Source organism: Gymnogyps californianus, chromosome Z, assembly GCF_018139145.2.
Source record: "Gymnogyps californianus isolate 813 chromosome Z, ASM1813914v2, whole genome shotgun sequence".
In the NCBI taxonomy this organism is placed as follows: domain Eukaryota; kingdom Metazoa; phylum Chordata; class Aves; order Accipitriformes; family Cathartidae; genus Gymnogyps; species Gymnogyps californianus.
In genome coordinates this window covers 131099-152638 of record NC_059500.1, presented here as the reverse complement: position 1 = coordinate 152638, position 21540 = coordinate 131099, and the positions used below count along the sequence as shown (strand labels likewise).

The 21540-nt window shown below is 48.5% G+C and overlaps 1 protein-coding gene across 1 annotated transcript; it reads left to right on the top strand.

Moving 5' to 3' along the window:
- The first annotated feature begins 214 nt into the window (after positions 1 to 214).
- POLR1E (RNA polymerase I subunit E) lies at positions 215 to 17050 on the top strand. Its single transcript, XM_050913540.1, has 12 exons — positions 215 to 333; positions 466 to 569; positions 2771 to 2847; positions 5639 to 5724; positions 6480 to 6535; positions 6932 to 7076; positions 9426 to 9533; positions 10019 to 10115; positions 10898 to 11031; positions 12231 to 12312; positions 13955 to 14086; positions 16655 to 17050. The coding sequence occupies exons 1-12, from the start codon at positions 273 to 275 to the stop codon at positions 16812 to 16814; spliced, it is 1242 nt and encodes a 413-aa protein (XP_050769497.1). The 5' UTR covers positions 215 to 272; the 3' UTR covers positions 16815 to 17050.
- The last annotated feature ends 4490 nt before the right edge of the window (positions 17051 to 21540 follow it).

Below are 21540 nucleotides of genomic sequence, written 5' to 3'. Positions count from 1 at the left end.
CGCTTTCCCGGGGGCGCTCAGGGGCACCCCCGCTCGCTCGGCCGGGCCGCGCACGGCCGCTGGAGCGGTGCGGCGCGGCCGGCGGCGGAGTGGGCCCGGCGACGGAGTGGGCCCGGCGGCGGCAGTGAGCCGCCTCCCGCCGTGAGCCGCCTCCCGCTGTGGGCGCTGCCGCCGCCGCCGGGCGCCGGAGCCTCGCGTAGAGCCCCGCGGGCGGGGGGGCGGGGCTGCCCTCGCCGGGAGGGACCTCCCACCGCCCCGCGCTGCCCTGCGCCATGGCCGCCGCCACCTGGCGCTACCGCGGGGACCCCGAGGCGGAGCAGCCGGCGGTGCTGGGTGAGGCGGCGGACGGGGCGGGCGCCGGGCCGGGCCGGGGGCGCCGCGAGGCGGGCGGGGGCCGCGGACGGGAGCGGGGGCGCGGGCAGGTGGCGCCGCCCGGGCTCACGGCCTCTCCCCGCCGCCTTGTAGTGCGGTTCTCCAACGGCAGGCTGCGGCGGTCCGACTCCATGCGGTTCACCGTCTACCGAAACAGGGACACGGCCCATCCCCGGAAGAAGCACCGGAGGATCCTGGTAAGGGCCCGCCCGGGGAACGCGCTCCCGCGGCCGCCTGCCGTCGGTCCTCGTGTTGGCAGCGTCGGCGGCTCCGGTAAGGGCGGCCGCGGGAGCCCGGAGCTGCGCCTGCCCCGAGATGGGCCGCGACGGCGAGTGAAGCGCTGACACCATCCGCCCGCCCGTGTCTGCGCCGGGCCCGCCGTGTAACGAGGGCTGCGCCGCTGTAGCCGGGGCAGCCGCCCGGAGCGGCGCGCTGGGAGGCTGTGGGCCCGTTAGAGATCAGGGTGAGAGCTGCACCCAGACCCGCGCTGAGGACGCACGAGTAATTCCCGCCTCGGCAGGCGGTGAAGGGCTTTCACCCTTTTTCTGCCCTTATGGCTGTGGTCACAGCAGCTCTTGCAAGTCGGAACTGGAAACCTCGGTCAGACACGCTGTCCCTGTGGTCCCGTTTCAGGGAGACGGCTGTTCCTCTCCACACTCCTGCCTGCTGCCCTGCTCCAGCTGCTCTCGTTGCCGCGGAGTGAGCAAGGCTCAGAAGATCTGCATGGAGCTTTGCTTTGTAGCAAGTTTTTAAAAAAATAATCAGAGTTGAGCCCCAGCCTGTGGGAGAGAGAGAACCGGTTTCTAAATTTCACAAAATCTCTGGGATTTCAGAGGAAGTTCTGGTTCTTATGTGGGCTGCTGCCACAGTGGAGGTGGGCGTGATGGGGGGTGGCAGAACAGGGAAGCGCTTAACGTTCAGGGAAGCCCTGCGCAGGGGTGGGCAGGGGGAGAGCTGTTCGCTTACCCTGTAGAGCACTCTGTACTGGCGAGCCAGGCTCACTGACAAGGCCACCCGCACTTCTGCAGAGACCCACGAGGTCTCCTTGGACCTCGGAGAAGTGGGTGCGGGTCCTGCAGCCCCATCGGGTGTCGGGGCACAATGGTTTCTGTGGAGCATGCCAGGATCACACTCTGCCCTATCAGGCTTTGCATTGTGAGTTGACTGAATAATGCAATGTGGGACATTTTGATTAGTGATATTGGAAGCGATATGTGAGAGTTAGTAGCCTTTCCGTCAGAACTGAATACATGCTTATTTGAAAAATTTTGATTGATACATGGTTGTGTATTCTCAGGCAAAGGTTGATTTACTGAAGTTATGTGTGTTCGTGATTTATTTTAATGACCTAAAGAGAAATAATGTTTGAAAGTTAAAAGCTGTTATTTAACAACTAGTCAGGTCCATTTGATCACAAAATCTGTTGTGTTATGTTTACACAGTGAACACAGTGAATTCTTTACCAAAGTTTTTGTTGTTGTTAAATTACATTATAAGGAGATTTCTGTTTCTTTCAGTGAAGAGAGAACCAAGATTAAAGTCAGAAGGTGCTTTCTGCTGCTATTGTTAAGTTTTACAGCTGCTTACATGCATGATTCACTCAAGGAATAAATGACTTTTCAGCCAAAAGCCTCAGGGGGAATATACTACAATATAGTAGAAACACAAACATTTTGAAATACATTTAGGTGGTTGAGCCATTCCTGGTAGTGCTAGCTCTTTTTTTTAGTGAGTGAATTGCAGTCACTTGGCAGTACTAGAGCTTTAAATGGATCATTGAAAATTACATTTTAAACTGAGTTCCCCTTACTTGTAGTGGTGGCTCTGCCCAATGTGTGCCTTTGGCCAAGGCTGAAATCTGTAAGATTTGTCCCGGCTGGAAGCTTAGAAAAGCTTTGAGCAACTGTGTTTAAGACCCTAAAGCATTGGAAATAGTATCTTAAATTGACTGGCAGAGAGGCCTGATCTCTCCTCACTAGTGACTTTGTGAGTAAACACAGTTTCTTTCACAAACTGTTGCTTCTGGATTAAAGTACGGTGGTCAACACAGCGAGGCATTTTAACTGCGGTGACACTCAAGTTTGCTACGCTGATAAACTCTAAATTTAAATTATGATTCCCATGATTTCTTTGCAATGGTTCCTCATCTTCTGGCCCAGTGAAAGCTGAGGTAGAATTATATATCATAGGTAGTTTCAGCTTCAAGAAATGTTGTCTGTCTTTTAAAGATTTTGACCTGATGCAAAACGTACCCAAAATGGGCAAAGTTTGCCTACACATGACTAGTGTCCGATGCCTGGGAATGTAGAGCTTTGTGGCACCAGGGAAAATAAAGCAAATGCAGAGAAGGTTATTCACAGCCCTGTCTGTATTCAAGTAATTTTTCTTTGTTTTTCAGGTCTCAGAAACGGAAAGGCTTTCATATGTGGGGAATAACTTCAGCAGCGGAGTGACGAAATGTAACTCCCTATGCAGGTATGGGTTGCTGGCAAAATGGGGGCAGGAATGTGGAGGTGGAAGCAGAGGAATTGCTCAGACACAAAGTTCCTGGTAGCCTTTCTTAAAGCTGGCTCAGAAGTTCCCATGGAGGCCGTGATTTGAATCAAGAGGATTTTGACAGGAGACTCCAGCACCTGGCAGCTGCGTTGTTTGTGCACGTTACGTCCCTTTGGAAGTTGTGATGTTACATACAAATAGAGTGTGTTTGAAAAGGTCTTGTGAAGGAAAGGGTGAGGACATGATTTGATGTAGCTGAAACCTAGGAACAGCAGCTTTGTTATTAAGAAAATAAGAAATTAAGATTAAGAAATCACCAAGATCATCATCTGCTGCCCAGGAAACCCCTGGGTCATGAATCACCATTTAACTTCAGGGCCACAGCACGATGCTGCTATGTGAACTAATAAGCTGTCTGTGCCACGCACTGCAAAAGGAAGCGTTGGTGAAATCACCAGCCTTTACATGTCCTGGTTTAAGAATATGACTTTTGTGGCATTGGGGCAGATCCCACTGGCCTCCTAAGAAGTATTCTGTATGTAAGAACTTTCTCATTCTCTAATAGAAGAACCACCAAATGGGTGGAGAGCCAATGTGAAATAATCTTGCCTTGTTCTACCCAAAGGTGTTTCTTTTCTCCTTTGATGCGTATTACTGTTCCTACTAGCCTACACAACACTGAAATGCACGTAATGTGCATGTCACGCTCTTAGTACAAGTGCTCTGCTACGTAGATCCACCCCAGTTGTCCCGTGCAGTTTGCTCATGTAGCTCATCTCTTCTTTACTTGGACTGCACTGACCTAATCATGTCTGACTAGTTAAAGTACAGGTAGGGTGTGGGAGTGAAGAGCAGAGTTGTGTAAAACTGTAAGGAAGAGGAGGTGCTTTCAGATGTTAGTGCCCTGGTAGTCCTATGTTCTGAATAAGACTTGACATTAGTAAGCATTTCTTTACAGAGAGGGTGGTCAAACACTGGCACAGGCTTCCTAGAGAGGTGGTTGATGCCCCACGTCTGTCAGTGTTTAAGAGGCATTTGGACAATGCCCTTAAGAACATGCTTGAACTTTTGGTCAGCCCTGAATTGGTCAGGCAGTTGGACTAGATGATCGTTGTAGGACCCTTCCAACTGAAATACTCTGTCCTATAATTTTGTAAAAGGAACTGGTTTCCCCTCTGCAAATAGTCCGTCAAAACGTGCTAATACTAATCTTTGTTCTTCTCTCTGAGAAGTGAAACCAGGACAGCTGGACCTTCAGATATAACAGTCTTCAGTTTAAGATGCTGTAGCTGAAAAAGGCACCAAGGGCCTTTTTCTTCTTGAGTTTGGAGAGATAAATTTAGTTCAATGAATATGTGTGATACAGGTATCAATGCAGTATTATTTCTAGGTGGATTTAGCGCTCTTATCTCTGAACGCTAATTAAGGGGTGGTTTTAGTGGCTTAAGTGGTTCTTCCGTGCACCTCTGGAGATCCTGAGCTGTGGAAACTAACAAGGCAAGCTAACTGCTGATACATGTTCAGCTTCAAGTATTAGTTTTGCATTAGGTGTGCACATGCCTCAGGATCTCTAGAGATGCAGGCCAGAATCAATTAAGTAATTTCTTTCTTTTCTTTCAAGTTTTCCCACCCCGTCCTTCTATCCCTTTCCTCCCACATCTGGTTCAGCTGCATGCATGAGGATTTCCTCCGGTGGATACATTCCCGTAGCTCTTGGCAGCTGTCAGCCTAAAACTGTGCACTTACAACTGCTAATCTGGGTATAATGGAGCAGAAACCACCTCTGAGCAAACAGCCCAGTTTATTCTGAGTGGAAGGTCAATGAGTCTGCCAAACCTGTGGGCTTCCTGGGGCAGCAGGAACTGCCCAGAGATCCTTTCTGGCCAGTGAGGCGCTGTGATTCCCATTGTACTCAGGCAGCTCCTCCTACAGTGGTTGCATAGAGTATTGCTCCCACTGCAACAGGCAGCCTGTTGTGCAAGTGGGTTTTGTCTTCAGAAAGTGTGTCCTGAGTTTTAGGAAGATGGGTTACGGAGCAGAGCAAGTTCAAGCACCAGTCAGAAGGGATCATGTGGAACGAACTCTTCTGGCTGGATAAGAAACTGGTGCAGCTGATACCCTGATCAGCTTCAGCCGAGGGTGACATACAGCCTGTTGCTGGTGGGTCATGAGACATGGTGAGGAGCAGCACAAACCCAACCCATTTGGGTTTGCCCCTCTGAAATGTGGAATGAAAATGAATTTACCTGAGAGAAATTATCCTGTTTTAGAGACGACAAAGTCACATTTCTGAGAAGCTCTGGGGAGTGACTTGTACTAAGCAGAGAACCGGCCAGAGGGAACCCAAGTTTTAAAAACACAGGAAGCTGCATAGAAGCACTGAGAAACCAAGGGTCATGACACCCTTTTTGTTTTGTCAAAAAAGACAAAAGAGAATAGCAGCTAGCACTCCAGCACATAGACTTCGTCTGTGCATTTTGGAGCTAATTTAGTTGTCTTAAGACTTCTACATTCACTTAGAGCAATAAGTCTTTGTATTTTTTTATATGTATACACACGCACACACACGTGTATGTGTATATATATTACATGCATGCCTTGAAGAGAACTTGTTTTATTGTGACATTCCGAATGTGCTTGGAAAACTTGTATTTGCAAGGCAGAAGAATTGGCAGGGGATGGGGATTACACATGGCTCTGCAACATATATTTTAAAACATCACTTCCACTGGACTGTCTCTCATTAATCACTTGCTCTTGTTCTTCCCAGGTATTTTGTTGGTGTGTTAGACAAGGACTCTGGGCAAATGGAAGTCTATAATGCTGAAATATTCAACATGCAGCCCTTGCTGTCAGGTGGGAAGATACTGTGTTTAACCCCAGCACCAGAGTCACAGCACGCTAGACCTATGTATGCATTCAGCTATTGACTGCCTGTTTGCTGACAGCAGTGCTCTCTGTTGTCTCCCTGGCTGCTCTTTCTTCCTCATTTCTGCCTTATTCCCTCAGCGTGGAGGAAGGATGATACATTACGCTCTCCTTCTAAGGCACTGCATGATGTGAAAAACAGAGAGAGAAGGAAGCAAGGTGAAATTTAGGGTGGAGGTTAAGCAGAGAGCGTTACGGGTGGGAGGGTGGAAGTGCTGGAGTCAGTAACAAAGTTGTCACTGTTCAGAATAAGTGCAGCCTTGTCTAGGTATGCTCTGCTGAGGGAAGCGTAGAAATTGTCTGGTCAAGGGACTGGATCGCTGAAAAACAAAACAGCTTTTCTTCAGCGGAACTGCTTTTTGTTACTGAACCCAGGAGGTTAACCCAAAAAATTTGGTCTTTTGGGAGCTTATTTTTTCCCTGTGCAGCAGGACCTGGATATTGCTGCAATCCATGCGTTATGCTTCTAGGCTTTATAGCAAAAATTGGCCTGCCTTTCCTTTTTTTTTTCGAGGTACATCCACTCATATTCAGTGTGTTCTTTAATTGACAAAGTCCTGTGGATGAGATCTTGAAGTGACGTGCCAAGTCTTTCAGTAATGGATTAGAGCTAAAGGGACGCTGAATATGTGTGCTGTCCTGGCTGCTGCAAGCCAAGCATACTAACTTTTGTTCTTTTACAGATAACTTAATACCTGATGACACAAAGGATTATCAGAGTAAATCCTACAGGGAGAAGGTAAAGTTGAAACCCCATGTCATATTCTACTATGATTATCCAGCTAACAGTGGCAGATGATACTTGTCTGAGACTGTAATGTTTGGTTTACTGCAGGGTAGACCTGTGCAGGTTCAGCACTCTGTCTGTGCCTTGGAGGTCTATGAGACAGCGCATTATTAGTGCCTAACTTGGCAGTATTTTCGTAATTATTTTGGGCTTGGTTACAATCCCAGTTACTTCCTGCCCCGTTGCAGATCAGTGCTTGTTGCATGGCTGTGTTGTGCCCAGTGAAATGTTTCAAGTTTTCTTAGAGAATGTGAATGTGGAACAAGTGGTGGTTAGCTGAGTTTTCCTCTTAGGTGCAAAGTGTCTTCAGTTCAGCAGTGTGTTTTAATTTGCGTCTCTCTTGCACAGATGGATTTGTGCATTGAGGCCTTTGGTACAAGCAAGCAGAAGCGAGCTCTGAACTCTCGGCGAATGAATGCAGTGGGCAGTGATATTCTGAATACAGCTGTGACAAAAGCAGCAGCAAACATTATAGATGCAAAGGGAGTAACAGGTAAGAATATTGTCTAAAGGTTTAATGAAGGCAATCAGAAGTGCCTTTTTCTGTCTGTTCCTTGCCAAGTATGGTGGGAAGAAGAAAGGAGTTTTCTTCGAGTGACCAAGGAAGCAGCTCATCTAACAGCTTGTTGTGGTTTAACCCCAGCCAGCAACTAAGAACCACGCAGCTGCTTCCCCTTCCCCCCTCCCAGTGGGATGGGGAGGAGGAAAAAAAAAGTAAAACTCATGGGTTGAGATAAGAACAGTTTAACAACTAAACTAAAATAAAATACACTACTAACTAAGAATAATAATAATTGTAATGAAAAGGAATATCACAAAAAAAGAAATAACACCCAAGAAAAGACAAGTGATGCACAATGCAATTGCTCGCCACCCGCTGACCAATGCCCGAGCAGCAACCCGCCCCTCCCGGCCACCTCCCCCCGTTTATATACTGGGTATCATGTTCTATGGTATGGAATAGCCCTTTGGCTAGTTTGGGTCAGCTGCCCTGGCCATGCTCCCTCCCAGCTTCTTGCACACCTGCTTGCTGGCAGAGCATGGGAACCTGAAAAACCCTTAACTTAGGATAAGCGCTACTTAGCAATGACTAAAACATCAGCTTGTTATCAACGTTATTCTCACACTAAATCCAAAACACAGGACTGTACCAGCTACTAAGAAGAAAATTAACTCTATCCCAGCTGAAACCAGGACACAGCTGAGAAGGGCACATGTGGAGGAGGAACTTGCAGATCTTTCTGGTGGAAGAGGAACTGCTTCCTTCTGATCCTGCTAGACTTAGTGTAGGAGTTGCCTGAATGAGGGAGGATCCCTGTGGCATCAGTGTCTGTCCCTGCCCATTGTTGGGAGCTCTTCTGGGAGTCCCTGGATATCAGTTTACTGTGTTAAAGGCAGTATATTCACCCGGTCTGAACTGAGACACGCTGAACATTCATTAAGGTGAACTGTACCTTGGCTTCACAGTGGCATGTCTATGGAAAATGGTCTGTGCCCTAAACCAGCTCACAGCTCCATCAAGTGCCATCCCCAGTGCTGTTGTGAGCCAGGCTGAAGGACTTAGGCTTCTGCTATGGAGGAGCCTGCAGCAAAGAGAAGTCTGCTGTGGCCTTAGTTATTGTCACTACTGCAGGGAATGTTCACTTTCCAAAGCATCACACTGAGGTGATGTTTCAAGAAGAGTTGATAACCCCGCTACTGAGTGCTGGTGAGGCTGCATCTGTATTATGTTGTCCAGCCTGTGCCACCCCCCTGCGCTCCTACCCTGATCAAGAAGGAGGTGGAGAAATGAGAGAGGAGTCGTGGCAGGGCAACAAGAACAGGCAGGGGCCTGGAGCACACAACTGACAAGGAGAGTCAGAGGGAGCTGGGCTTGGTTAGTCTGGCAAAGAGGAGGCCAAGGGGGATCTAACAGCAGCGCGCAGCTACCTGAAGGGCAGTCAGAGCCAAACCCTTCTCAGCAGTGACAGCAAGGGTCAACAGCACAAGTTGCAGTGGTCCCTGGACCTTGGGAGGCCCAGGTGGGAGACTGAGGGAACCTTCTTGCCTTGGAGGGTGGTGCAGCCCTGGGACAGGTCACAGAGCGGTGCGGGGTCACCATCCTGGGGGGGTTTCCAAGCCTTGGCAGGACAAAGCCAGGGCTGCCCTGATCTGGTGCTGTAGACAGACCAACTCCAAGCAGGAAGCTGGACAGGAGACCTCCAGAGCTCCTTTCCACCAGCACGTCTAGGATTCTGAGTTTCATTGGCTATGAATGGGAGAGATCTCTGACTATAGAACCCATCAGCTCTCATCCCTTCTGTTCCAGGTTGGATATTGACTATCCTCTCAGAGCTGCTTTGTGCCAAATGGATGTCCAATGGAACCCAGGGTGCCAAAACCATATTCTGCCCACCCTGCAGGGAAGAGGTGCAGCAGCAGCAACCAGTTTGTCTTGGTGCACTTCTTTCCTAGATTTTTCTCTAGTCTGGAGTGGCTTTTCTAAATTTTAAGAAGCAGAAAGTTCTTGGTAGAAGTGATGACACCAGTCTAAAACCCAGCATGCTGAATATATAGTAGGCATATCAGAAGCTCTCAGCCTTTCTGTGCCTACTGGAATGCTTTCTGTACAGTCAGCACCTACATGTGGCAGGAACGAAACAAAATAGGGAAGAGCTGTAGCCTTTTCCTTAATGCTATCCCAAGTGAGATAAACTGAACTAGAGTTTTAAACCTAGTGTTGACCCAAGAACCACCATTGAGTAGACTTGTGTTTAAAGGAAGGATTTGGGTTGTTGTCATGTTCTCTGTGTTTTTGTTTGCATGGTCTAAATACTCTGTTTTTTCCTGCTTCCCTCCAAAGCTTTGATCCAGGATGTGGTCCAAGATGATGTACAGAACATCTCTGTCTTCCTCCCACCGTGTAATGAAGATGCTGACAAACCAGAAAATGTTTACAAGTTTGAGGACAGTATCTTTTTCTGTGGCAGAGTGGTTTCCCACACCTGTAAGCCTTGATGTCAGTGGTCTGGTACGTGGGAGTGAGTGCTGCCAGGTGTGTGAATGAGCCGAGCCTTCTCCCCTCACAAGCCAAAAGCTGAGAGTTGGGACATGCTCTGCTGAGATTTTTGGGCCTCCAGGTCCCGTATCCTGCGTCTTTCCTACAGAGAGCAGGATGCTGTGCCTCCCTATTGGCAGCAGTTCGACTGGGAATAGTAATGAGGTCAGCCAGGCAGGAGAAGTGACTCGTGGTCAAGCCACAGTCCTTTAGAGACCTTTGTTATTGGCCAGCTTCCAAGTCTGGCTGTTACATCCTGTCTATTTATAATTTCCTTCCCTCCTTCCCTGCCCCACACCTCCTAAAGCGAGCGTGGGTAGAGCTTAATGCACTGCGGGCCATTCAGACCAGAAGGGACAGCAAAAGCATGCTTGTTCTTTTCTTTAAAATCCTTCCAGTTCTGTCCCCAGCAGAGTATGAAGCATTGCGGGTTCCAGCAGCAGTCTTTGTTAACATCACTCCGGAAGAAATTGCCAAGAAAACAGAAGATAAAAGGTAATGCTACTGTAAACAGCCTTGTAGTAGTCGAGGTGGGCCCTGTGAAACTGTTTTTCTGTGGGGCGGGATCGCTACTGCTGCCAGCTCCACTGTACCCAGGCTGATCTTTTCAGTGCAGAGGGAGGATGTTTGATCCAAGCCTGGCTGAGCAACACCTACCTTGGGGAATGTGGGGTGTAGTTATACACAGGTGAGGAAGTTGCGTGCACAGCAGCGTGGCTGCCCTTTGGGGAACTGATTGCAGAGGAAGAGAGTGGAGAAATCTGAAGTGGGGTCTGAAGGCAGGTGCCTAGATGATCGACCACAGAACTGTGCTGAGCATGATATGCCCGTGGCTGGGCACTGTCCCAGCCAAGTACTGACTTGCTGTCGATGTTGCTGTGGCTTGGAAAGCCGACATGGACGTACACTTAGAGCTGTTAAGCCCCTGTGCTGAGGGGCTGAAGCGAGCAGGAAAAGCACAAACCGCACCTCACTCCCTGTGCTTCCTGTCTGCCTGTGCCGAAGCAGAAGCGTGTCTGTGTGCCACGTTGAGAGCCTGCACTTTCTGCAGTGCAGGGACCTTCTCAGTAGCTGCACACTGAAACGGGCTGGCTAAATGTGATGGGCATTGACAGGAAAGTGTGCTCACAAAGCAGCCTCCTGGGTTATCCTTTGTAGGTGTCCAGGAAACTCATCAAACAGCTGAGCATTGAAGTTACAGGTGTGTCCTGTCCTCCTGATGACGTCAACTGATTCCTGGTTCTTTGTCCCTCATCGTCCCCCTCTCTCTCCTTCAGCCATTGCTCCTTTGTTTTAGAGGAGCTGAAGTTCCTGCCTACTGATGAGAAGAGCAGAGATCACAAAGCCCGATGCCTCTGGTTCCTGGACACCCTTATTAAGTTCAGCTACCTGAAAGTGATCAAGAAGAAGCGTAAGAGTTTTCAGCTCCTCCACTTTTAATCTACCTGCTGAGACTTGGTTTGCAGTTACTGCAGTAGAAAACAGTAAAGCTGCCTGGAATGAGCTATGTGATCAAACAGCTTAGTGCAGCAGTTGCTTTCAGCCTGTTTCATGCTGAGGTTGAGGATCTCCATGTTGTTGAGGGTTGTTAGATCTGTGTCTGCTGGGAGGTGTATGTCTAATCCTTTTCAGTCCCTTCGTAACTGCCGTGCATCAGGATGGCACCATGAGATCCTCTTGGTAGGAGACAGGGTAGCTTAGATTGGAAATTTTGAGATTCTTTCTAGTTTATCGATAGTTCTGTACTTATAAACATGTTTTATATTTTCACGTTTTAGTCCTAAGCCAAGAGGCTGGAAACTATTGGCACTGTCCCTCATCCAGCCTCCTTATTCCAGGTGCAAGAGGCATACAGTACACAATACATCCTTTATATCTCTTTTTGTGCTTTTGAGAATGTCTTCATCGTCCTTTGCGTATTAGCTCAATGTATGGATCACAGTGATCATACCTCTGTTGTACTGAGGATCTTGCTTTTCAAATGGCAGGAACTGCTGTTCTCAAAAGCACTGCACAAAATATTTTGGTTGAGATTTTCAAGACTTGCAGTCTTCCATAGAACTTGTGTATCTGAGTCTCCTTGTTAGTGCTGAAAATGTCATTGTTAGCATTTTCAATGGCAGGGGGGTGATGGAGGAGGAAGTGGCAAGCCTGGCTATAAATATCCTCCTGCATTGCTGGAGACACAGGAGTCACCCTGTAGGACTTGGTCAAGGAGGATGTGGAAATGACGAGTCTTGGTGCTAGTAGGAATTTGTTAGTGTGGTTTCAGTTTTAATATGATTTTGTGACAGGACCATCTATTAAAAGGCAGGAATCTATTAAAAGAAATGTATGCGTAAGCGCATATGCATACATTTTAGATTGTGTAGTACTGAAGAGGGAGATCCCATTTGTAAAGAAAATAAAAGCTGTTAGGAACCTCTCTCAGACCTGAAAAATAATGAGACCTAGAAATCAAGTGCCCAGGTTCCTTTTAGGTTCTCTGTGTTCCTGGGAAGAGGTGATAAATGTCGTGGTAAAAAATGTGCTATTATGATGGCTGGAGATGGGCAGTACAAGAAAGAGTATGTGTTTCTCATTCCACTGCAAAACCCTTTTCTGTCCTAGATCCAATGGGTCCCGAATGCCCACACATTATTAGCAGGAAACTCATGAAGACTTTCAGTTCACTGACCTACAACAATGGCAGGTAAGGAACTATTTTGCTTTGATGTTCTTGAGGCAGAGGTACGGCAGAGTTCAGCTCGAAGGACTATGAACACATTGTCAGGAAGCCTCCTACCAAAATGGAAGATAGCAGTAGCTTCTCTTGCTTCGCGCCCCCAGCGCTGTAGAACATTGGGTCGTGGCTGGTGATAGTACATTTTAGACAGTGCAGGTCTAAAATGTGACTGGGAGAAGCAGTCATGTGCGCAAAAGCAAGCCTGTACCTGTGGATTTAGCTAGTGTGACCAAATGGAGTGCCCAACCATCTGCCTGACCGTTTTTGGATGCAGGATGGCAGAATGGGTGCTTACTTTGCAGCTGATTCTCAATTGTGCAGCTAAACAGGCAGCTGTCCACACATCCGTTTTCACTGTGAACCAAGGCAGCTGGCAGATGGATGTTGTCAGCTCTTCCACCATCCCAGAGTGGGTCAGGACAGAGGTAGTGCAATGGCTAAATAATGGTGCTTTTTTTCACACTCACATAGTTTAATTAGTGTAACAGGAGTGCTTTTACATGAACCTAGGCATAATTTGACTTTCTTGGATTCTCCATTGAAACCTACACAGACAAAACTGTAAAGATTTGCACTGGTTAACTGGCCCTGGGCTGAGACCCACGCCATTGCACCCACATGGATACAGGCCAAAGAGTTCTGCCTAAGCTTTGCCCAGGCATTGCCCTGCCAGCAGTGACAAAGTTTGGTATAGTAAGGTAGGGTCTGGTCCTGCCGTGGAGGTCAGCCAGGAGAAGCCACGACCCCATGACTGGCGCAGAGGCTGAGAAGCTCCCAGAAGGTCCTCCTTTCCAGCAGTGTCAGAGCCACTTCTGTGGTGCTGAGTGCTGTCTCCCTGCAGGGAGGGCCTCGGGCAGCTGTTGGAGGCTGCCTTTGACCAGATGGCCCTTGGCTGCAGCCTTCAGACAGATGTCACTTACAAATAAGCAGTTATAAATCTGGATAAACATTTTCAGCAATCCTGTTGAGTGGAAGCACCAAAATACAGGCAAGGGTGAATAGTATCCTCACTCTTGCCACAGTGCCTTCCCCACAGTCGGGGAGCCAACAGCCTCCCTGCCTAGAAGGGGCGTAATGCTGATGCTCAGCTATTGCACAGCTGCACTGCCACTGTTAATCTGACAGGAACAGAGAATTTGAGTCCAAATGGGCCAGCTTTTGTCTGAAGGCTCAAACCAGTGATGAGCAAGCAGTCAAACACTCCCAGATAGCCAGCCAGGGCTCTGCTTTGTGTGGATTGTGTATTTGAGATGCCTTAGTAGTTACACTGAATGCCCTCAGAACAACTTCCCTTTGCTTTCCTCTTGCCAAGGACCAGCGTGCCAAAGAGACTGAAGTGTCTTTAGTTGGTGGTTTTGTCAAGGCCGCATAGCAGTAAACAACCTCTGGGGCCTGCGCTTCTGAACAGAAACAGGGGCATGTGAGGAGGACAAAGGAGCCTGTTAGGCCCCTCTGATCAGAGGCCTGTGTTGCTTTGAGCTCTTCTTTAGTGTCTAGGAAAAGTCAGTCATGTCTAACTGGGGCTCCAGTTCTGTCTGCACCTCCTGGGGGTTATGTTTTGGGTTCACTGACACTCCACATCTCATGTGTTCTCCCTCTTGCCATGCAGTGTCCAGAATTTAATCTCCGCATCAATGAAGGCTAAAATCACAGCATACGTCATTGCATTGGCTCTGCACATTAACAACTTCCAAACAGACCTCACTGTCCTGCAGAATGACATGAAGCTCCAAGAAAGCAGGTGAGTCATCGTGTTTGTTCATACCTGCTGAGATATGCTGTGATCCTCGTACAAAGAGGCCCTGAGTAGAGAGCTCTGGAGCCTCTCTGGCACCCAGGTAGTGCAGTAATACCTGCTAGCGAGTCCCTTTTGTTGTAATGGGGCTCTGTCTTTTATGAGTGTGTTGAAGCTTTATTTTGAAGCCCTGGTGCTCATAAAGGAGGGTGGTTATAAGTCTCAAACTTCAAAAGGGCACTTGCCGCAAAGAGGTCCTCAGGTGCATCAAGAGGCTCTTCAGGTATTCTGCAGGGAAGGAAACAGAGGCAGGCAGCACGGAAATGGCCAGCCAGGGCAGACTGCAGGACAAGACCTATCCACTGCCACCCAGCTTTGTTTCTTGCCTGAGAAATCACATCATTCTTCACCTTGTCATCTGTGCCCCTTCTTCCTGCAGAGCTCCAGTCCCTGTTAGGTACCAGTCTGGGTGTAAGTACAGGTTCGCAGCTGACTGCAACAGGAAAACTAGAAACAGTGGTTTTTTTTCTCACGATTGCGGTGTGAGCATGTAGCTGGTGTTTACATGGAGGAATCCCAGGCCCCTGAAATTTATCCACTCTGGGCTTGGCACCAAGGAGATTGTTTTTGTTTCTGAAATACTGATGAACTTGGGGACTTTTGAGTAAAGCATCACAGAGAGAGGCTGTATGCAGAACTGTTGGCCATAGTATTTGAAATAAGGATTTCCCAAATCAGGGTTAGTGAAGGTGAATGGGTAGAAAACAGCTTGCAGAATAAGCTTCAGGGCAAACAACCCTTGCTGTGTTAGCTTTTGGGGCAGTTGCTCCCTAGAGTTTAGTTTTCCATGGAAGAATACCTAAGTGTCATGCATCTGCTGTTAGCTGCAAGACCTGCTTTTCCCAGCAGGTGTCAGCTGGAGCCTGCTACCAGCTCCTCTGGCGCTGGGAGTTCTTCCACTGCAGTTTGTGCTGTACTGTCTCTCTGGCCCCTGCAGAATAAATCAGGAATTGATCGGAACTGCTCAGCCAGTCTCCCAGCAAGCAGACATCAGCTCAGCAGGCAGCTTGTTAACACTGTCTGGGAAGCGGTCAGGTGGCCCTGTTAGTGACTGTTCAGCCATGCTCACTAGTATCTCTCTCCCACCCTGTCCTGTTCTGTAGGTGATGGTGATGCCAAGGATGTGTGCTTCCTAACTCCGTCATATTGGTCTTTCTTAACAGGATTGCTTAGTGGTTGTGCGGCTGGGTAGGAACTGTGGAGGGATACAGACCTTTCACTGCAGCTGAGAAAAACGTTGTGGACTATCCTAGGGTTCTGGCTGAGAGATGTAACGTTAAGGTCTGGTGATAACTGGAAGTTAGCAGAGCCCTTAGTCACCTCTTGGTTTTGCAAGCTCCCTAGTCAGCCTTGATGCAATTGCTTCTGATTTTGCCCCCAGTTATGCTCTTTATTCTTTGATGGGTAGTAATAGGTTTAACAGCAGTGTTTGCTGTTGGTTTCCATCCTCCTTTTTCCTTTTTCCTTTTTCCTTTTTTCCTTTTTCCTTTTCCTTTTTCCTTTTTTCCTTTTTCCTTTTTCCTTTTTTCCTTTTTCCTTTTTTTTCCTTTTTCCTTTTTCCTTTTTCCTTTTTCCTTTTTTCCTTTTTCCTTCTAAGCTTTTTAAGGAATCCACGTTGGTTTTCACAGTTGACGCCCAGGTTTTGCTCTTAACTGCTGTACTGGAGCTGGGAACACAGGGTTTAGGATGCTGTTGAGAAAAGGGTGGAGGAGGCTGAGACCTGTTGGAAAAATTGAGGAGAGACACATAGCCCTGAGCCACCTGATGGGATGATCCTTGCTTGGAGTGGGAGGTTTGACTGAAGAACCCTTCCCAACTGAATCTGTTTGTATGTCAAAGATAATAAAGTCAGCTGGGAGGATTCTGGGACTTGTGTGTTCTCAGGACCCCAGCTGAAGCCAGGACACCTATTTCCCTGCTACCTTCCCTTCAGATGCACTTTGTTCTCTCTGTTTGACAAGCCCCCAGGTGTGTTCTGGCTGGCACCTTCTTGCCCAGGCTCTTCACACTACACATCTCAGCCAAGCCCCTCTTCTTACAGCTAAGGATGCTGAATTTTAGTGGCTAAGAGGAGCATGTTCTTGCTGTACGAGGTTCCATTCATTGTACCACACACGGGAGATGAGTGCACTGGGAAGCAACCATGGGATGCCAGCAGCAGCAGCTGAACACAAATAATGCCTGTTCCCCTCTTTGTAGGGAAGTGGAGACCAGCGTTATTTTTTCTCAAGTCAGCTGGCCATTGAGTAAAGCAGCACAGGTTTATAATGCTCTCTGAGGTGGCAGTGCACAGCTCAGTAGCATTCTAGCCTCCCCAGGAAAGCTGTACCTTGTAGTCTTTGAACACTTCCAGCTTCTGTCTCCATGGTATCCTTGAGATGCAGGGAATACGTACTGCTCGCTGGTGCCTCCTGGCTTCTCCCCTGAGGCAAAGGCTGTTGATCTTTTGTGCAGTGTCATGGTACAGAAGACTTGTGTGCCACACTAACACAGTGTTTCTCTGGTGTTTTCCAGGATGATGGACATCGCAAGGGCCATGCGGTTGAAGGTCTCCAAGGCAAAGGGACTGACGGGACTTGAGAATGATCAGAACCACAAGCTGGGCACTCTCTCTCTCCCCTTGCCTGTGCAGAAGGCATCAGGGAACCAACGGAAGCGCAAGAAAATGAACTAAAATGTCTGGGAGGTCTGAGTAGGGGTGAAACAGTTCCTTTCTCAACTGCTGTTCTGCACACAGAGCATCATGGGGATGCTTTCGTCTGTTGGATTTGGCTGTCCAGCATCAGCACGTGACCCTGCTGAAACCCTGTCTCAAGGCTGGGTTGGAACAGGTGTTCACCTCATTAAACTGCTTCCATTTTCTATTTATGTAGAAAAAGCTATAATAAAACCTTTTTCTTTTTTCCTGTCTGTATGAGGGGAGAAAGATGTAGGTTGTGCCAGAACATGGTTTGAAACCGCAGGTCCTCCACTGACTACTGTCTGGTTGGTTCTGGCAGTGACCTGTCGGCTCATGGCCTGTTTTACCCCTTTTTCACACATGCAGGGTAGAAAGCATAGAAAGGGAGAGACTAAGCAAAGTGTTACTTACACACAAATTTTTGGCTCTGTCTGTTTGTTTCTCTAGAGTTTCAGTGTAATTCTGTGTTCAAAAAGTGTAAAAATGCAAAACAAACAAAATATTTCTGCCACTTCTCTCCTGGCTTCTTTCCTGGAGGAGGGAGAGCTGGTGTCATCTTCAGAAAGGGTGATTAGTTTGAATCCACAGCTGTGGATTCCCAGTCCTTGGGAGAGAGACTTCTGGGCTAGTTTCTCTGCATTTTCACTTTAGTCCTGGGCTGCTGGGCTGTAAGCCTCATTGCAGGTGTTTACTGAGCAAGGATGTAGGAATTTTGGGCTTGTGAAAAGCTGAGGATCACCTCCAAGAGAAAAAGCTTATGTGAAAGAGGAGCATGGGGTGTCAAGAGCAGTCTTCTCTTTGAGGTGTCTTTGCTTCAGATAGTAATTTGGGTTTAGTACACAATTTGGGGATTTCAGGGTAACTCCTTACACACCTTAATGACCCACTAGTCACAGCTCTCATTAGAAGTTTTCTGGGTAGAGGATAATTAATGCCATGGGAATTACAGGCTGCAGATAATCAATAGGAATGTTTTTATCACAGAGTGATTGAGGTTGGAAGGCACCTCTGGAGGTCACCTTGTCCAGTCCCCCTGCTCAGGCAGGGCCACCCAGAGCCAGGTGCCCAGGACTGTGTCCAGATGACTCTTGAATATCTCCAGTGATGGGAGCTCCACAACCTCCCTGGGCAACCTGTGCCAGTGCGTGGTCACCCTCACAGTGAAAAAGTGTTTCCTGATGTTCAGAGGGAGCCTCCTGTGTTTCAGTGTGTGCCCATGGCCTCTGGTCCTGGCACTGGGCACCACTGGAAAGAGCCTGGCTCGTCCTCTTGGCACCTTCCCTTCAGGTATTTGTAGACATGGATGAGATCCCCCTAAGCCTTCTCTGCTTCAGGCTGAGCAGTCCCGTCTCTCTCAGCCTTTCTTTACAGGAGTGATGCTTCAGTCCCTTCAGCATCTTAGTTGCCCTTCATTGGACTCTGTCCAGTATGTCCATGTCTCTCCTGTACTGGGGAACCCAGAACAGGACACAGCACTCCAGATGTGGCCTCACCAGTGCTGAGCAGAGGGAAAGGATCACCTCCCTCAACCTGCTGGAGATGGTCCTCCTAATGCCACCCAGGACACCATTAGCCTCTGCTGCAAGGGCATGTTTCTGGCTCATGTTCAACCTGGTCTCCACCAGGACCCCCAGGTCCCTTTCTGCTAAGCTGTCTTCTGGCTGGGCAGCCCCCAGCATGTCCTGGTGCATGGGGTTGCTCCTCCCCAGTTGCAGGGCTCTGCACTTCCGTGTGTTGAACGTTGGAAGCCTCTGACTTACCCAGGCCTTGTTCTCAAGTCTTCAGTACAGTGAATTTGCTCAGGCAGCTAATCCAGCTGAAACCACTTTTTGTGGGTTTTTTAATTCTCATCAGGATCTGGTCTTCTGCGTATCAGAGCCAGCAGCTCTGACTTAGATTGGTATGAAGCACTATTCTGAGATACATAATTAGTTTATCCTCTTTATCTAATTCTAGCTCATTGCTGCTGTGTTTGAGATGGTTGATATGGGGCATGAGGAGGGCAGCAGACGTGGATCACCCTGACAATGCCATGGAGTTTTCGATGAAAAATGAACTGCTGTTGCAAAGCTGCTTCTGTGTGCCAAGGCGAGCAGAGAAGTAGAAAGCAGAGGTGGTTGCCCGAACAACCAAGCAAGAAATGATGCTTTTTTCCATGATGTGGAGCCACTTGCAGCAGAGATGAGGATGTTAATTGCCTCTCTTGACATCACTGCTGTGTGCAGCAGAGCCTGTTCTGACTGCATCTGAGAGCAGCACCCCTGATTCAGGGAAAATGAGTGCTAATTTAGTCCAAATGGGAGAATGACTCATCTGCAATGTGTCTCACTAGTAGCCGCTGCACTTTGGAAAGCAGCTATTCACCTTCCCAATAACACAGTAGAGTTCTTCGCTATACGGAAAGAAGTGCCAAGGCAGGGATGTGGCAGTGGGGGAAGGGGACCAGACATCCCATCTTGGGGCCAGAGAGATGCCCCCCCAGTGCTGGGCAGCCCCCACTGAAGCAGGCAGGACAGGGCTGCAGACAGGTCCCGGGGAGGGGACTCTGGCCAGGTGTGAATGACAGCAAGACGTAGGTAGCCTAGAGGGACTCGGAGCCCCCCGTCAAGTACTCTCATCGCTGTCCGCGTCACGGAGAGGGGAGTGTGAGTAGATGGGTTGATCCCTGGGAGACAACAGGAAAGGTTGAAAGGAGAAATCCAGTAGCAGTGAGGAAAGATGCTTTGCTGGAAGTGAGGAGAGGTTTACTAACACTCTGCTCAACTTTCCGGGGTCACGTTACTCGAGAGCACATCCTGGACATTGAGAGTGCAAGAGAGGCCGGGAGAGAGCCTGTGTGCTTCTCTCCAGAGGCATGTGTGGAGGTTGCCATGTGGGAGACTGACGGGCATGGTAGCTGCAGGTTAGAGAATGCTAACCCTCGCCAGAGCACGGTGCCACCCAGACAGGCTGGCCGGGAGCAGGAGGGCCACAGCCACAGCTTTCCTTGGACTGCCACTGAACGGCTCTGAGCCCGTGCTGTGAAAACACTGTACCTGCCCACAGCTGCTGCCTGAGCAAGCACATGCTGTAGCCAGGCAGCATCGGCAGGCCTGAGCCAGCACAGCGGGAGATGAGGCAGAACCTACGATGGGATGCACTGCCATCCTTGTCTGAGCGGGAGCGTGTTCCCACCGGAGCAGGGTGGCTCCCACGGCTGCCTGGTTTGAAGGTGACCAGAAGCTCTTCCCGCTGCTCCTCTGCCACCATCCCAAGATCACTCCAGTACTTCACTAGTGTACAGATGGCATTATAGTCCGCTTGATAAGGTGTCTGGCCACCAGATAAAAGGTTCTGTGAAATAGGCTGGGCGCAGGCTCTTTCTCACACCTAACAGCACGGGGCTCTGTAGGACAGTGTTGGGTTGAAGTCAGCTTCTCTCGGCAATGTTGGCGTGTTGTCTCACAACTGGTTCCTGCACAGACAGCAGGAGGACAGGCACAGCAGCAGTGGGGAGGCACACAGCTTTCGCCAGTGCTGCCTTTCTGGAAATGATGAGCTCTAATTAACTTATAAGCAGACAAATGCGCTCTTTGAGCAAAGCAAAATGCAAGGTCTGTGCTCTGCCAAGAAGTGGCTGTGCAGGTCATGTATGTGCACTACCTTTATTCAATGTTCAGGTGGTGAAAAAGGCAGCAGAGCTCCAGATTGTGCCCTCAGCAAGCTGCTGGGTCAGGGTGGCTGGTGGCTGTTACCCACTGTGTCACAACGAGCACTTGAATTAGGGGTTTGCACAAGTACAGCAGCACCCCATGCTGCTTCCATTGTGCTCTATAAACTGTCCACTGTAATAGAAGAACATGAAACATTTTATGATTAATGAATGCCAGTGAAAAGTAATTAATGAGTGCCCACTGAATTCTCTCCACACAAGAAGAGAATACTATTTTCTGACTTTGTGCCTGAAAGTCCTAACTGTACTGACCAGTCAGGGTCTCAACTATATTTAACATAAAATTGAAAGATTAATTGGGAAAGAAAACTTTATTTTTGCTTTCCTTGTGAAGATGAAGTCAGTATGAATATTTGGATTTTTCCATAGTGATTGATAGTATAAATACTAACATTTGAAGACAATATTTGAACTCTTGTACTTCCAGCTCAACCTGTTGAAAGCTTAAAGATACTTGATCACGTGACCTCTTCCAGGTCTTACTCCATATATTGAAATTAACTGCTTGCTCATATTCTGCAATGTGAAGTGAGTTAAACTACATGTATTTATTTTGTGAACAATTTTCTGTATGCCTGCTTGACAGCACGCGGATCCTCCATGGAGCATTTTGCTGCCCCGAAGTGCAAAAAGCACAGAATGAAGAGCACATTAAAGCTATTGTAAAGATCCCAGATCTCACTGGTTTTTGTTTGTTTGTTTGTTTGGGGTTCTTTGGGTCTGGCTGATGCCATTCAGAAGCCTCTGGGAGGTGCCTGAACAGAGAGGTGTTCTCCTAAACCCCAGGATTCAGGCCACTGCAGGCAGCCCCAGGCATTACAGGTTCCCTATCTTATTTTTGAGGTTCTCAGCATTGGCTTGGAAGTATGTACAAGTTCAGTCCACTCCAGCTTCTGTGTGCCAGTAACCACTGCTGTGAACAGTCTGAGCCTCCACATCTATTGCAATTGTGCTATTTATTTTCCTACAGGCATTTTCAGAGTAGTACTGAACATTTCCAGGTGCTTC